At 39.8% G+C, this 15,489-nt stretch overlaps 1 protein-coding gene across 1 annotated transcript; it reads right to left on the bottom strand.

Moving 5' to 3' along the window:
- Positions 1 to 8,998: 8,998 nt before the first annotated feature.
- On the bottom strand, positions 8,999 to 10,567 carry LOC138887518 (uncharacterized). Its single transcript, XM_070169278.1, has 2 exons — positions 10,055 to 10,567; positions 8,999 to 9,151 (listed from the first exon to the last, which is right to left on the bottom strand). The coding sequence occupies exons 1-2, from the start codon at positions 10,565 to 10,567 to the stop codon at positions 8,999 to 9,001; spliced, it is 666 nt and encodes a 221-aa protein (XP_070025379.1).
- Positions 10,568 to 15,489: the final 4,922 nt, after the last annotated feature.

Here is a 15,489-nt window from a genome sequence, read left to right as displayed (position 1 = left end):
CTAGAACAATGTGATTCTACTTGGTATTCTATAATGAAGTTGCAAATCTAGATTCTGAACATTGTCATTAGCACTGCACATAGTATATGAGAAAAGAACCTACTTGGCTGACGATATTACATTAATTATGTTTTGTGAGCAAAATATCAAACCAAAAAGTATCATTATTCCTAAGTGAGTGACACTGAATTCGGAGTTGCCCACTTGATTGGTCAGCAGGTAAAGAGAACTAAATGCCGTTAGGCTTGACTCCGGCTGTTGCTATTGAATTCAATTTGTTTTACATAGTGTATTCGAGAACAAAAATACTTCCTTTATCATATAACTCTAATTGTACAAAGACATAAGTGAAGACAGAGTACTTATTACTTATGAGGAATGGCTCTTGAATTAGCGGAGAAGCGCCAAAGAACTGGAAAGAGTCGACTAGTAGAGATACAACAGAGAATAATAGCACAGTGTTATAGTGCGTGGGCTGCAACCCATATTCGACCCGCGATATAACCCGCTAGGCCTTCTTTGGAAAGCAGTTCAAGTATGGGATAAGCCCACCTTAACCCTTAACTTAACATGTCTATTTGAATTAAGAGAAATTTCCATAAAGCACTATATTTTAGCGGTAATTAGCTATCTATAGATATCATTTGCTATATTATGGATTGTAGATAAGTTTTATGTTGTTATAAGATGTATTAGATGTATTTAAGCTACTATATTCATGAATACAAAAGCAAAAATAGGCGTGAATCAGGGAAGTCCAGTTAATCAGTTGTTGTATTCGAGTGTATTCGACTGTATTCATGGCGTGAAACATGGGACTACAGCTGGAAAGATTATTGTATTCGACTGTAATCACGGCGTGAAACAGGGGATTACACTGTTTTTAAATGGAAAGTGAATCAATTAACATAATAGACTCCTAATATAACTCAACAAACTCAATTATAACACACAAATTTGTATTTCCAGTTATAAAAAGATTCTCAACCGAAAAACACCCCAAAAACATAGCAATCTTCAGAGAAATTATATAATATATCTGAATACATAAATTATATTAATTAAAAATATATATGAATACATTCATGGAATACAATGAGACAGTGAATACAATGAAATACATGGAATACAACGAGATACATTGAAATACAATGAAAAAAGACAATGAATACAATGATATACATGAAAATACAATCCCACACCCGACTCTTCAGACCCCAATTTCCTCAGTCCCACGCCAACTTCAGAAACAACAATCAGCCTAGAAAAATTCCCAATAGAGAAACGAAGAAAGTCAGAGATAATTCGGGATAGAAAAGCAAGAACTGGGCTTGTGAAGCAGGATCCACCAAACTTTGAGATTGGATGGAAGAGAACAAAGCCTAATTTTCGGCAACATAAAAAATACAGACCAGGTATTGCATTCTCCTCGCATAATGTAATAGCCATCATATCCAATGGGGAAGCACCTTCGGATACCAGTTCCCTGAAGGAAATATGCTCAGCAACAGCATTATTATTTCGGGAGTCACAAACGTCGACACCTCTACATTTGTACCCTTAAGTAGTGCATCGGCATGAACTGGAGAAGGAAAAATTTAATCATTAACCACTCTAAATAGTAATTGGGATCGGAGAGAACATAGGTGATATGGGTGAGAGGAATTTTGAGATTGAGCAGCGTATTTTTAGGGAATTGGGGAAGAGAATGGCATGTATCAAAGTAGAGAGAGAAAGAAAATAGTGTAACTGAATAGCGTATTTAGTGATTTAGGGTTAGGAGGTAACCAAAATTAGATATTTTGCTATAAACATTAAAAGGTATCTATAGAATATAATTTTTTTAAATGGTATTTATTTAAAATAAATAAAGTGTTAACCTTTGCTATAGGAGGTAAAACTTCCTTGAATTAATCACAGGGAACTTTTGTTTTAAGGATCTATTATGGTTTCTAACATGGGTAAAATAAGAAATAGCTTGATTTATAACTGGTAATTAAAAAATAGCTACAATTTCAAAAGTAATCGATATTTAGCCACTTTTTCATATAAAGATATAATCTGAATAAAAACACTCTTAAAAATTCGAAAAATTCCTTCATCATATGCTAGAGTTTGAATTTTTTACATATGGGATTCCAACATAATGTGCCGGAATTTCATAATGTGCTGGAGTTCCAACATAATATGCTGGAAGTTTATACGCAATAGCTCCATAATCTAGTATATTATGCTGGAACTTTCCGTGTTTCAGTTGGAATTTCATAATGTGTTGGAGTTCCAATATTATATGCATGAGCTTCATAATCCAACATATTATGCTGCAATTTTCCGTATTTTCAGCTAAAATAGTGGCTATTAATTATTGACTTTGCAAATGCTGGCTATTTTTCGATTACAAATCCAAAAGCTGGTTAACTATTTTCACCAAAAGTGTTGCTAGTGTCACACCTCCTTTTTCCTACACCCCCGTAAGGGTATGAGGGAATTTTTTCCAACTTAAAGTGGCAATCAAAATGAGATTATTTATTTATTAAATTCAGAGTCACCACTTCGGATAATTTATGGTGTTCCAAGTCACCGGATTAGAATCCCGAATCGAGGAAATATTTGACTCTGTTTATGTCTGCGAACACAGAAATCTAGGTAAGGAATTCTGTTAACCCGGGAGAAGGTGTTAGGCATTCCCGAGTTCCGTGGTTCTAGCACAGTCGCTCAACTGTTAAAATCGGCCTATTATCTGATTTTAATACATGTTTTAGCCTATGGTTCAATCTTAACTTTATAACCGTTTTTATTTAATTATTTTCAGGAAGATTGCAACGCTATTAAAACTTATCTTGGACCACGTCACATAAATGCACCCGCGGTCTTTGACATATTTTAACATTGTTGAGACTTGGATTTAGGTCACATAAATGCGCACCCGAGTTTAGGAAGGTAAATTATTAAACTAACACGCCTAAAGCAATTACGAATTTGTAACTTTGCGAGGGCCATGAAAATTCGCTAAATGACATGCCTCGATTTCTAAGGATAAACAAAATTAATTAAACGAGGGCCATGCAATTGTCATTTTTGTTTGGCACGGCGCGCCTCGATTTATTAGGAAAACAATACTTAATCAAACGGGCCTAAGATGTTTGAGCCTATTCTAGATTAAGACTCAAATTGCTTTTAATGGTCATAAACCCAAGTGAGATCAGCAGGTATTTTAATTACATGAAAAGGTTTGGGCCAATACAACCATTAATTAAGAGCTGGTTCGAATAAAAAGAACATAAGCCTTAGCATATACAAGGACCTGTTCGTGGAAGGCCCTTAGACTTGGGCCTGGGGAGAGCCCAAGTTTTCTTACGGACTGACTCGGCATCGAGTCTAGATGGAGCCTCGTCAACCCAATTCGAGTAAGGAAATTGGACTCCAAATGACCATTACAGAATCACGAAAAACAAACATGATTATGCGAATTAGGCTGTTATTACAATTCCTAAGCAGATTATTCGAATCTACACTAACATGATTTCTCAGCACACGTATGCTAACAACTATTTCACTTCAATCTCATTTTCCTTGCCTTAAATCATCATTCCTAGACAATTTCAAACCAGCAATGATTTTCAAAATAAAACATTCAACTAATACTCATATCATACAGCTTAAGCTATCAAATAGTAACATGAAATCCTGGACATATCATTAGGCTTCAATATTCAAATGAGCTGCAAAGGCATAAGAGATCTAACACCATATGCTATTTAGCTAATGATCACTATTTTATCAAGTTCCATTTCTCAACTGTTCAAGACCAGCTGTACTAGCAAGAATTTCAAAGCAACATTTAACTACAAGGGCTCTACTAACTCCAAACAGATGCAGCTGACTAAGAGTTCTCATATCGAACATACAATGCATCAATTAACTCCAAAAGACTAAAATTGAACTAAAGGATCTGAATATGTAGAAGCCATATTTAGCACTCCAGATTCCATTTTACTTCAATATCAAGCCTCATGTGAGGTGAGTCTAGAAACATGTACCTGGAATATGCAATGAAAGAAAGCAAGGGGAAGTCAGTAGCCAAGCAGCAGAGTAGCAGAACCCAGCAACTAAGAATACCCAGTAAAACCAAATCCAAACCCAAGAGTGAGGTGCAGCAGTCCAGAAAACAATTTCAATTGAACCGTGACCTCAACAACTTCAAATCAAACTTTCACAAACACAAGTTCAATCCATTTTAACCCCCAAACAATTCAGGAATTACTTCAGAGACTAAATTGTAACCAATAAATGAAGAAAAGAATCAATGAAATAGTGATACTTTTGTATTTCCAGTCATTTTCAATTTTTCTCTGATTTTTCTATTCAATTTCTGTCTTGAAAGGCAAGAAAACCATGCCTTTATAGGCAAGGAAGTAGGGCAGCTTACAGAATATCAGATTTGCAATTAGACCCTTTTCAGCTTCTTTTTCTTTGCTTTTTAGTCTTGTCTTTTGACTTGTTAACCAAGTAAGTGTACTATGCAGCTTCTAGGAAGCTTCATGGGTGGTTACTTAAGAGATTCTCTCAGTAACTTCCCCAGTTTACCCTTAATACCCTCTGAATTTTACTTTGAGAACCAGACCAAGATGGGTCAAAATTTGGCCCAATACTAAACCGAATCAGGTGGGCTACTCCTTGCCAAATGGATCAGAGACAGCCCAAGCAAGCACTTATCCAATTGAAAAGAATACACTACAGACCTAGATATCATGAAATGATTTCAACAACAATCCTAATTCAATCACTGATCCATTCACAGCTAGGTGAGGGATTAACTAAATTACTAAATCAACATAAACTAATTAACCTAAACTAAAGAACTAACAAGAAGGAAATCAGATACTTAACTCTAAAACTAAACAAACACGCAAACAAGGTTAGTGAGCAAGTTTTAGGAGTTGAAAAGAAAATTAAAAACGACCAGAATCAAATACCAAACCCAAATTAATCTAAAGGAGGGAAAACTAAACCTAAGTCTATTCATAGAAGACAAAATTAGCCAAGGCAAACAGAAAAGAAAAGAAGAAGACCAAGAGATAAAACGGACATGCAGAAGAACTCACCAAGCAAACTCGAAACCAAACCGAATTTCTTGGTTTAACGAAATTGATGCTATTCACTTGTTCTTTAACAAGTGAACTGCATCGATTTTGCGTCGAACCAAGACTTCGAATCGTGACAACCAAGAAGCCTGGACTAGTGCACGCTCAGAACTGAAGGTGAAGAGATTTGGGGTTTTAGGGTCTCTCATTTGATTTGAGATTCGAGCAACTCTGTGAGGATTTGAGAGAAACTTGTTGTGGATTAGGGAAGACTGGGCCATGGGGGTTATCTAGTGTTAATTTAGGGTGGTTTGGGAAAGGTTAGGTTTTTAGTCTAGTCTTTTATTGAAGATTCGACGAGTTCCGCGGTGATTCGAAGGAAACAAACGACGGATTCGACATGAGGGGAGGAAGAAGGTGTTATGCTGTAAATCTGGTGTGGATTGAAGGTGGCGCCGCCACTAATGGTGGTGGGAATTTAATGGCGATTTCTAGGGTTTTCAGTGGTTAGGGTCTCTGAGATTGTGAAAGAGACGATGAGGGGGGGATAAGGGCATTAGGACACTTATATACTAAGGAACCCCGTGTTCCCAGCCGTTTGATCGAGAAACCTCGACGACTGGGATTGAACACTGGTTAAACGGTGTCGTTTAGACACTAGACGGGGCAGAACAGGTTGGGGCGCGGGTTTGGGCTGGGTTTACATGGGTTTGGGAAGAAAAATAATTTGGGCTGGGGAATTTAATTAGTTTGGCCCAAAATTTTATCCTTCTCAATTCTTTCCTTCTCTTTTCAATTCTCTTTTTAATTCCTTTTCTTTTTTCTAAAAATGAAAATAAAATAAAACCCAACTTAATTCCTAAACCAAATTATCCTAGAAAATTAAATTAATTACCCTAATAATTATTACAACTGATTAAATACCAAAACTCAAATCTAAAAATTGAACAATGCATAATAAACCATTTTTTGTGATTTTTCATTTTTGTAAAGCAACTAAATTACTAATTAATTTAAAAATGCAAAATTAAATCCTAAATGCAAATGCAACATATTTTTGTATTTTTCATAATTTAAACAAAATTAAACATGCGCAGACAAATGCAAACAATAACAAAAATGCTACGAAAATCCACGAATTTGCAAACAATGGAAAAAATTATTTTGTTTTGAATTTGTGGGAGTAATTCATATAGGACAAAAATCACGTGCTCACAGCTGCCCCTCTTTGCTCGAAAACACAAAGAGTTTTCGTGCAAAGATAAGTGAGCGGATCCGTGCGATTTTTGCCAGTTCGAATACTCTGTGGGAAGCATTTTTGAAATATTTGACCGCACCCTGCTTCCGAGGTTGCCTACATATCCTTGGCTAGAAAGGAATCAGGTCAGTGTAGTTCAGGAATGTCTGGTAGCTAGGACTACCATGAAGCTGTGATTTCACTGTCGCCGCTGCTGCTACTGCTTACTGAACCCCCTTATTACACCATGATAAAATAAAAGAAGCTAGCCTAGACTATGATCTATGCATTACAAAATCCTATCTATATCTTCAAACTTGCTCTTGTGGTTCCTGTTGCCTTGTTGACTTATATTCTCCTAGTGGAATCCCTTTGTTGTCGTCTTGAATTGTAATCTGAAATGTTTCCCTTTCTCCAGGTGGACACCCACTTGCTGAAACTTAAATGTATTCCCTTGTTCTCCAGGTGGGCGCCTGATTGCTGAACTTGAAATGTATTCCCTTGTTCTCCAGGTGGGCGCTTGATTGCTGAACTTGAAATGTATTCCCTTGTTCTCTAGGTAGACGCCTAATTGCTGAACTTGAAATGTATTCCCTTGTTCTCCAGGTGGGCGCCTGATTGCTGAACTTGAATGTATTCCCTTGTTCTCCAGCTGGGCACCTGATTTCCACAAAATAGACAAAAACAAAGAAAACTTCTGCCCCAGTTTGGTGTTGGGAACATCTGTGAGTGTTAATTGAATTATGTTACCAGAAAATCTCAAAGAATTTTAAAATCTAGATCACATTATCCAGGAGGGTCCTGAAAACTCCTAGTTATATGACAGTTTTAAATCTAAGTTATATTTCCTAAAGGTACGACTTCCGCTAAATTTTGTTATCTATGAAGACCTTAAAACTAAATCCCATTATCCAGGAGGGTCCTGAGAATTTAAAAACTAAATCTCATTATCCAGGAGGGTCCCGAAGATTTAAAAACTAAATCCCATTATCCAGGAGGGTCCTGAGAATTTTAAATTAAATCCAATTATCCAGGAGGGTCCTTAGAATTTAAAAACTAAATCCCATTATCCAGGAGGATCCTGAAAATTTAAAAACTAAATTTCATTATCCAGGAGGGTCCTGAAAACTCCTAATTGAATCCTATCTTCAACATGCAAACTTTGAAACAAACTTATATTCCTTGGGGTACATTTATGCTAGATTTTGTTACTCGTGATTGTTTTGACTTTTAAACTAGGTCTCATTTTCCAGGAGGGTCCTGAAACTTCAAATGACATCCCATTATCCAGGCATGTCCTGCAAACTTCAAATGAAATCCCATTATCCAGGAGGGTCCTGAGAGTTTACGGTCAAACCTGTCTGGTGCTTGCTTTTCTTATGGAGGGTTTCCCCAAAACAATCGAAACTTTTCTGCCCCTGTTTCAATCAGAGAAAAATCTTGTCAGTTTAAAATGTGGTGGTTAGTTTGTGGCATTCTTGCTGAAAGTCTCCCCGCTGTCGTGCTTTGTTTTGACTGGCTTCCCCGAACTGGCTCTGAACCTCTTGACTTTATGACTATCTTTCAAACCCCATGACCTTGGATGACCCGAGTATTCTATACCCAAACCGTTGAAATTCCTTTTTATTTGCTTAAACAGAACTAACATTGGGAACATCTTAGAAAAATAAACCCAAAAGAAATGAAATGCAATGACTTTCAGAGTTAAGGATGAGAAAAATCCAAAACTGGAAGACTATCTGAGGGGAAAAAGAAAAAGGGACTTATCTGAGTGGACTGCTGGCACCAATGATCATAACATGTATTTCGGATTAATCGGCCCAATCTGTCCAACCAATCAACTTTCAGTTGCCATACTTGTTGCCTCAGAATTTCCATAACCTGATTTCTTCACCAAAACCTTGACCTTGTTCGGCCTGCGGTGCCCTGAAGGGTTTTCACCAACAAGCCTCTCTCATTTATTTATCTCTCAACTAACTTTTTCCCCAAGGTGTCCGTGAGGGTTTTCACCAATAAGACTCTCTCATTTTTGGTTTCTCTCAGCTTCCGTCTCCTTACGGTGCCCGTGAGGGTTTTCACCAATAAAACTCTCTCATTTTGAATTTCCTGCTGGGACCAGAGTGTTGCCCCTGATATGAATCGCTTCTACTTGCTCGACTTGGCATCTCTCGAAGATTGATCTGAAGGTCTTTCTTTGGACCGTAACGTGGGCTTTTGGATAGGGTTAGAAAGAAATGGTATCAAAGGCTCAAAACAATTCAACTGGGTTCAAAATTACAACTTTTGAATTTTATTTTGATGGAACCGAACCGTGAGGCTGCCTACGTATCCTTAAAAGGAATCAGGTCGAACGTAGTTCATGTTATAGAAATTGCTTTCTTTTTGTGCTTTTTCTCTTCTTTTCTTTTCTCTTCCTTTTTCTTTTTGTAGTTTTGTTTTGTTGTTGTTGTTGTTGTTTTCATTCTTTTTTTCTTTTCGTTTCTTTCTTTTACTTGTCGTTTGTTCTTGCGTTTTTGAATTTTGCCACTGATTCCAAAAGAGGGGTATGAAAGAAAATAAACAAGTCTCAAAAAGGGGTAACAAAGGATAAAGTGTTTAGATAGCAGAACAAAATGCCTTCGTCATTCCAATCTCCAAAATATGCCAAGTACAAACATACCCAATTTGACCAAAGAAATCATACATAGTATCTTTTGACTACATCAGAATTGATGGCCATTTTTACAAATTTGCCTTCTATATCCGTTAAATACAAAGCACCATGGGACAACACTCTTGTCACGACGAACAGCCCCTGCCAGTTTGGGGCGAACTTGCCTTTGGCTTCAGCCTGATGAGGAAGAATGCGTTTCAATACTAACTGACCCACTTCAAACTTTCATGGACGCACCTTCTTATTATATGCTCTTGCCATTCTCTGTTGATACAATTGTCCATGACACACTGCTGCTAATCTTTTCTCATCAATCAAACTCAATTGTTCCAGGCGGGTTTTAACCTACTTATCATCGTCAATTTTGGCTTCAGCAACAATCCGAAGGGATGGAATTTCAATTTCCGTGGGTATCACTGCTTTCGTGACATATACCAACAAGTAAGGAGTTGCCCCTACTGAAGTACGAACAGTAGTGCGATAACCCAACAATGCAAAAGGCAGCTTCTCATGCCATTGCCTGGACCCTTCTACCATTTTCCGAAGTATCTTCTTTATGTTCTTGTTGGCTGCCTCGACTGCTCCATTCGCCTTGGGGCGATATGGGGTGGAATTGCGATGTGTAATCTTAAACTGTTGACACACCTCTTTCATCAGATGACTGTTGAGATTAGCCCCATTATTTGTAATGATCACCTTTGGTATCCCAAACCGGCAAATGATACTTGAGTGTACAAAATCAACCACCGCCTTCTTGGTTACAGACTTGAATGTTTTAGCCTCTACCCACTTGGTGAAATAGTCTATGGCCACCAGAATGAACATGTGCCCGTTTGATGTTGATGGCTCAATTGGCCCAATGACATCCATGCCCCAAGTGACAAAGGGCCATGGTGCGGACATCGTGTGTAATTCAGATGGTGGAGAATGAATCAAATCTCCATGCACTTGGCACTGATGACATTTACGCACAAAACTGATACAATCTCGCTCCATAGTGAGCCAATAATAACCTGCTCGGAGAATCTTTTTTTCCAGCACGTACCCGCTCATGTGCGGCCCACAGACTCCAGAACGTACTTCGGTCATAATAGTTGTAGCCTGCCTAGCATCTATGCATCTCAGCAGCCCAAGATCTGGAGTCCTTTTGTATAGAACCCCTCCGCTAAAGAAAAAATCGCTTGTCGGCCGCCTAATTGTTCTCTTTTGATCACATGTGGCTTGCATTGGATACACCCCCATCCTGATGTATTCCTTGATATCGTGAAACCAAGGCTCCTCATCGAGCTCTTTTTCCACCACATTGCAATAAGTGTGCTGATCGTGGACTTGAATCTGCAAAGGGTCCATATAAGTCTTATCGAGATGGTGCAACATTGACGCCAGAGTAGCCAAAGCATCAACATCCTCATTGTGAATCCTTGGAATATTCATGAACTCTATTGATTGGAACCATTGACAAAGATCCTGCAAGCACTGTCGGTTCAGTATGTGTTTTAAATCTCGTGTTTCCCATTCCTCTTGAATCTTGTGCACTAGAATGTCTGAGTCACCCAAGACCAAGACTTTCTGGACACCCATATCCACAGCCATCCTCAAACCCAAAATGCATGCCTTGTATTCAGCCATGTTGTTAGTACAGTAGAACCGAAGCTGAGCCGTAATAGGGTAGTGATGCCCTGTTCCAGAAACAAGTACCGCTCCTATCCCAATGCCTTTCATGTTAGTAGCCCCATAAAAGAAAAGTTTCCATCCTGGCTTTTCAATTTGTTCCAATTCATCAATATGCATGACTTCTTCGTCAGGGAAGTAAGTCTTTAGAGGTTCATATTCTTCATCCACTGGGTTCTCAGCCAAATGATCGGTCAATGCCTGGGCTTTCATTGCAGTCCTAGTCACATAGACGATGTCAAATTCTATGAGCAAGATTTGCCACTTTGCGAGCCTCCCTATAGGCATAGGTTTCTTAAAGATATACTTTAACGGATCCAAACGAGAGATGGGGTAAGTAGTGTAAGATGACAAATAGTGCTTCAACTTCTGTGCTACCTAAGTCAGGGCGCAACATGTCCTCTCAAGGTGAGTGTACTTAACCTCGTAAGATGTGAACTTCTTGCTGAGATAATAGATCGCCTGCTCCTTCCCTCCGGTGACGTCATGCTGTCCCAACACACATCCAAATGAATTGTCTAAGACCGTCAAATACAGAATCAAAGGTCTCCCTGGTTCTGGCAGGACCAACACAGGTGGGTTTGACAAGTACCCCTTTATCTTATCAAATGCTTCCTGACATTCATCTGTCCACTTGACCACAACATCTTTCTTTAACAGTTTGAAGATAGGCTCACAAGTCGTCGTGAGCTGAGCAATAAACCTGCTGATGTAATTCAATCTCCCTAACAGACTCATTACCTTAGTCTTGTTCTTTGGGGGTGGCAATTCCTGGATAGCTTTGATCTTTGATGGATCTAATTCAATACCTCGGCGGCTGACTATGAATCCCAACAACTTTCCAGACGGAACACCGAACGCGCATTTTGCAGGATTGAGCTTGAGATTGTACCTGCGAAGCCTTTGGAAGAACTTTCTCAGATCTCTGACATGGTCAAACTGCTTTCTAGTCTTTACAATCACATCATCCACATAAACCTCGATCTCCCTGTGTATCATGTCGTGGAATATGGTCGTCATAGCCCTCATGTAGGTTGCCCCAGCATTTTTCAAACCAAATGGCATGACCCGATATCAGTATGTTCCCCATGGTGTGATGAATGACATCTTTTCTGTGTCCTCCTCATCCATTAAGATCTGGTGGTAGCCCGCATAACAATACACAAAAGAACCAAGCTCATGTTTGTCACAATTATCGATCAATATATGGATGTTCGGCAATGGGAAGTTATCCTTAGGACTTGCCTTGTTGAGATCTCGATAATCAACACACACCCTGGTCTTGCCATCTTTCTTCGGCACAGGCACAATATTGGCTAACTAGGTGGGATACTGGGTGACCCGAATGACTTTGGCCTCAAACTGTTTGGTGACCTCTTCCTTAATCTTCACACTCATATAAGTTTTAAATTTCCTTAGCTTTTGCTTGACCGGGGGAAATTCCGGGTCAGTGGGAAATTTGTGAACCACCAAGTCAGTGCTTAGACCTGGCATGTCATCATAGGACCATGCAAAAACATCTTTATACTCGAACAATGCTTTAATTATCTCCTCTCTGAGTTGTAGTTTAAGATGGACACTTATTTTAGTTTCTCGGACATTATCTTGGTCCCCTAAATTGATTGCTTCTGTATCACTCAGGTTAGTCTTGGGTTTCTCTTCAAAATGGCTTAATTCTGTACTAATCTCTTCAAAGGCTTCATCCTCGTCATATTCCGATTCACCATTACACTCTATTTCTTGAATTACTATTTTAGAATTAGATTGGCTTTTAAGACTGGGCTGGAGATTCCTCATGCATGTCATATCATTGAAGTCAGCATAAAAAGAACTATACAAGGAGGAAAAGAAACACAAAAATAAAACTATCAGGAAGGAAGAAAAAGGGAAATTGCATTTCATTGAAATTAAAGATAACAAGGTTTATACATCCAAACGGACGGGACCTAGAAGCTGAATTACAACCCTGGAATAATCCAGATAAACTGAAAGAAAATCAAAGCAAACTACCAAAACTCCTTCCTGGTGGGGAGAAGAGTAGCTTCCCAATTGTTAATCTTTGCACTGGGCCCAACAAACTGCACATCCACTTTACTCGAACCCTCTCCAGTTTCCAACATCTTCATATCGGCAAATAACCTCTCAAACTTTTCAATCAAATCTCTATCTACATCAACCACTGAATTGGGAATTGTTGCCACTGGGTGTTTCTTGGTGCCAGGCCTAACAAATGACCTGAAGAGCCGTGGGATGGGCTTTGGGAGGACCTAGGCCCTCTGTTTCAATTTTCTAGCTCTTTTTACGTCCGCAACTGTGGGCTTGAACCCCAAACCAAACGTATCCAAGTTTTTGGGGAGAGATACCGGTTGTACGATACCTTGCAGAGATGCACCCAAACCCTTACCCGGTACAAAACCATTTTTCAACATTTCGGTAGCTACCATGACTGATGCGGCAGCTACCCTCGGGGTTGGAAAGCACTTCCCTTCTGGAATTTTCTCTACCGACACCGTGTTAAAAACCTGATAAACCCATGGCCCTTTGTCGTCCTCGAACTCTATGAACGGAACAACGGCATCGCTGGGAACACACCAATTATCTTCGCCATGCACAACGATTTCCTGTCTATCCCATTCAAACTTGACCATTTGATGCAGAGTAGACGGGACCGCTTTGGCAGCATGAATCCAGGGTCGACCTAACAGCAGATTGTAAGAAACAGCCACATCGAGCACCTAGAACTCCATGGTAAATTCAACTAGCCCTATTGTAAGCTCAGGCACTATGTACCCGACTGAATTTTTCCCTCCACCGTCAAATCCCTGAATGCAGATACTGTTCTTGTGAATTATTTCATCATCCACCTTCAACTTGTTCAGAGTGGAGAGAGGGAAAATGTTTGCGCTGGAACAATTGTCAACCAGTACCCGAGTAACCACAGAATCTTCGCATTTCACTGTCAGATAGAGGGCTCTATTGTGCTCGGTACCCTCCATGGGCAACTCATCATAAGAAAAAGTAACTCTGTTCACCTCAAATATCTTGTTAGCTATCTTTTCCAAGTGGTTTACTAAGATTTTGTCAGGAACGTGGGCCTCATTCAGGATCTTCATCAAAGCCCGACGGTGCTCGTATGAATGGATCAATAATGACAATAATGAAATCTGAACTAGTGTCTTCCTCAACTGCTCTACAATGGAATAATCCTGCGCTTTCATCTTTCTCAAGAACTCCTCTGCTTCTTCCTCAGTCACAGCTTTCTTCGCCAATACTGGGTTGTCTTTGGAGCTTTTAGCTTTTCTCAACTCTTTGGGGGCAAAGCATCTCCCCGATCGAGTCAAACCATGGGTCTCACATACTTCTTCTTTAACTTCTTTCCCCTTGTAAGTCACTATCACTCGTTCATAATTCCACGGGACCGCCCTGCTATTGACTATTGGTAATTGAGTTACCGGCTTGATGATGACAGGTCAATACGGGCATATTCCACAATTACAACAGGCTTGTTCGCCACTCTTGGCACAACCACTTTCGCTCTTTCATGTTTCCCTACAACGTCACTTGAGGACCCCCTTCTTGACCACCACAGATGGTTCACTATTTGCCTCATTCAACTTGATCGCAAACTTCTCACTTGTTGACTTTTCGAATGGCCTGGCATCACTGGACCGAATCATCATGACAGTTTGTGAAGGCTTCTTAGGCTCCCCTTACTTATGCACTATCTCAATCATATTCGTCTCTTGATGAGCTGGTAATGGGTTCTGGTTGATATTAGGTGCCTTTGGAGCTTGGACCTCAATCCGAGTAGTATCAATGAGCTCTTGAATAACTGTTTTCAATTGCCAGCACTTCTCTGTGTCGTGCCCCGGGGCACCAGAACAATATTCGCAACTCACGAAGTGATCAAGATTCCTCGGGGGAGGATTTGACAATTTTAGTTCAATGGAACTCAACATACCCAATTGTCTCAACCTACGGAACAAACTGGTATAGGATTTTCCCAATGGAGTGAAAGTCTTCTTCTTCTGTAACCTCTCATTCTTGGTGGCCTGATTGGGCCGGAACCTGTTCCAGGGGGATTTCAGTAGGCTCTTGGTGGTGGATAGGCATTTTGTAGAACTGGTTAGGTACTTTATGGAGCTGACGCATACCATTGCGCGTGCGCAGGAGGTTGAGTGTATGTTTGTGCATGATGGACAGAAAAATGGGGATCTGGCGGTGGGTAGTAGTGTCGTGGTGGGCTATATGGAGTGTGGTGGTAAGTTTGGTGATATGGTTGAAGCTGGTTGTAGTAATGTGAAAGGTCCCTGGATCCGACCCAAGCTCCCGACTCAATTGTCACAACATCCTCTTTCTTCTTCTTCCCGAGTACACCCCTAGTACCGTTTTGAATGGCCTGGGTGGTTGCTTTAATTGCTGAGTAGCTCATGATTTTATTAGACTTGAGTCCCTCTTCTACCATGCCTCCCATTTTTATAACCTCATTAAAGGACTTGCCCACTGCTGACACCAAATGACCAAAATAAGTGAGCTCCAAGGCCTGCAAGAAATAATCAACCATCTCGCTTTCTTTCATCGGAGGGTTAACCCTCGCTGCTTGCTCCCTCCAACAGAATCCATATTCCCTAAAACTCTCACCAGGCTTTTTCTCAATCTTCGTCAATGACAGACGGTCTGGGATAATTTCAAGATTGTACTGAAAATGATAGGTGAAGGCTTGGTCCAAATCGTCCCATGTGTACCACCTATTGTGATCTTGTCTGGTATACCATTCCAATGCCGATCCGCTCATACTTTGGCTGAAATATGCCATCAATAATTCATCTCTTCCGCCTGCCCCT

This window comes from Nicotiana sylvestris, chromosome 3 (genome assembly GCF_000393655.2).
Source record: "Nicotiana sylvestris chromosome 3, ASM39365v2, whole genome shotgun sequence".
NCBI lineage: Eukaryota > Viridiplantae > Streptophyta > Magnoliopsida > Solanales > Solanaceae > Nicotiana > Nicotiana sylvestris.
The sequence above is the reverse complement of the archived record's forward strand: the minus strand, read 5'-3'. Positions and strand labels throughout refer to the sequence as shown.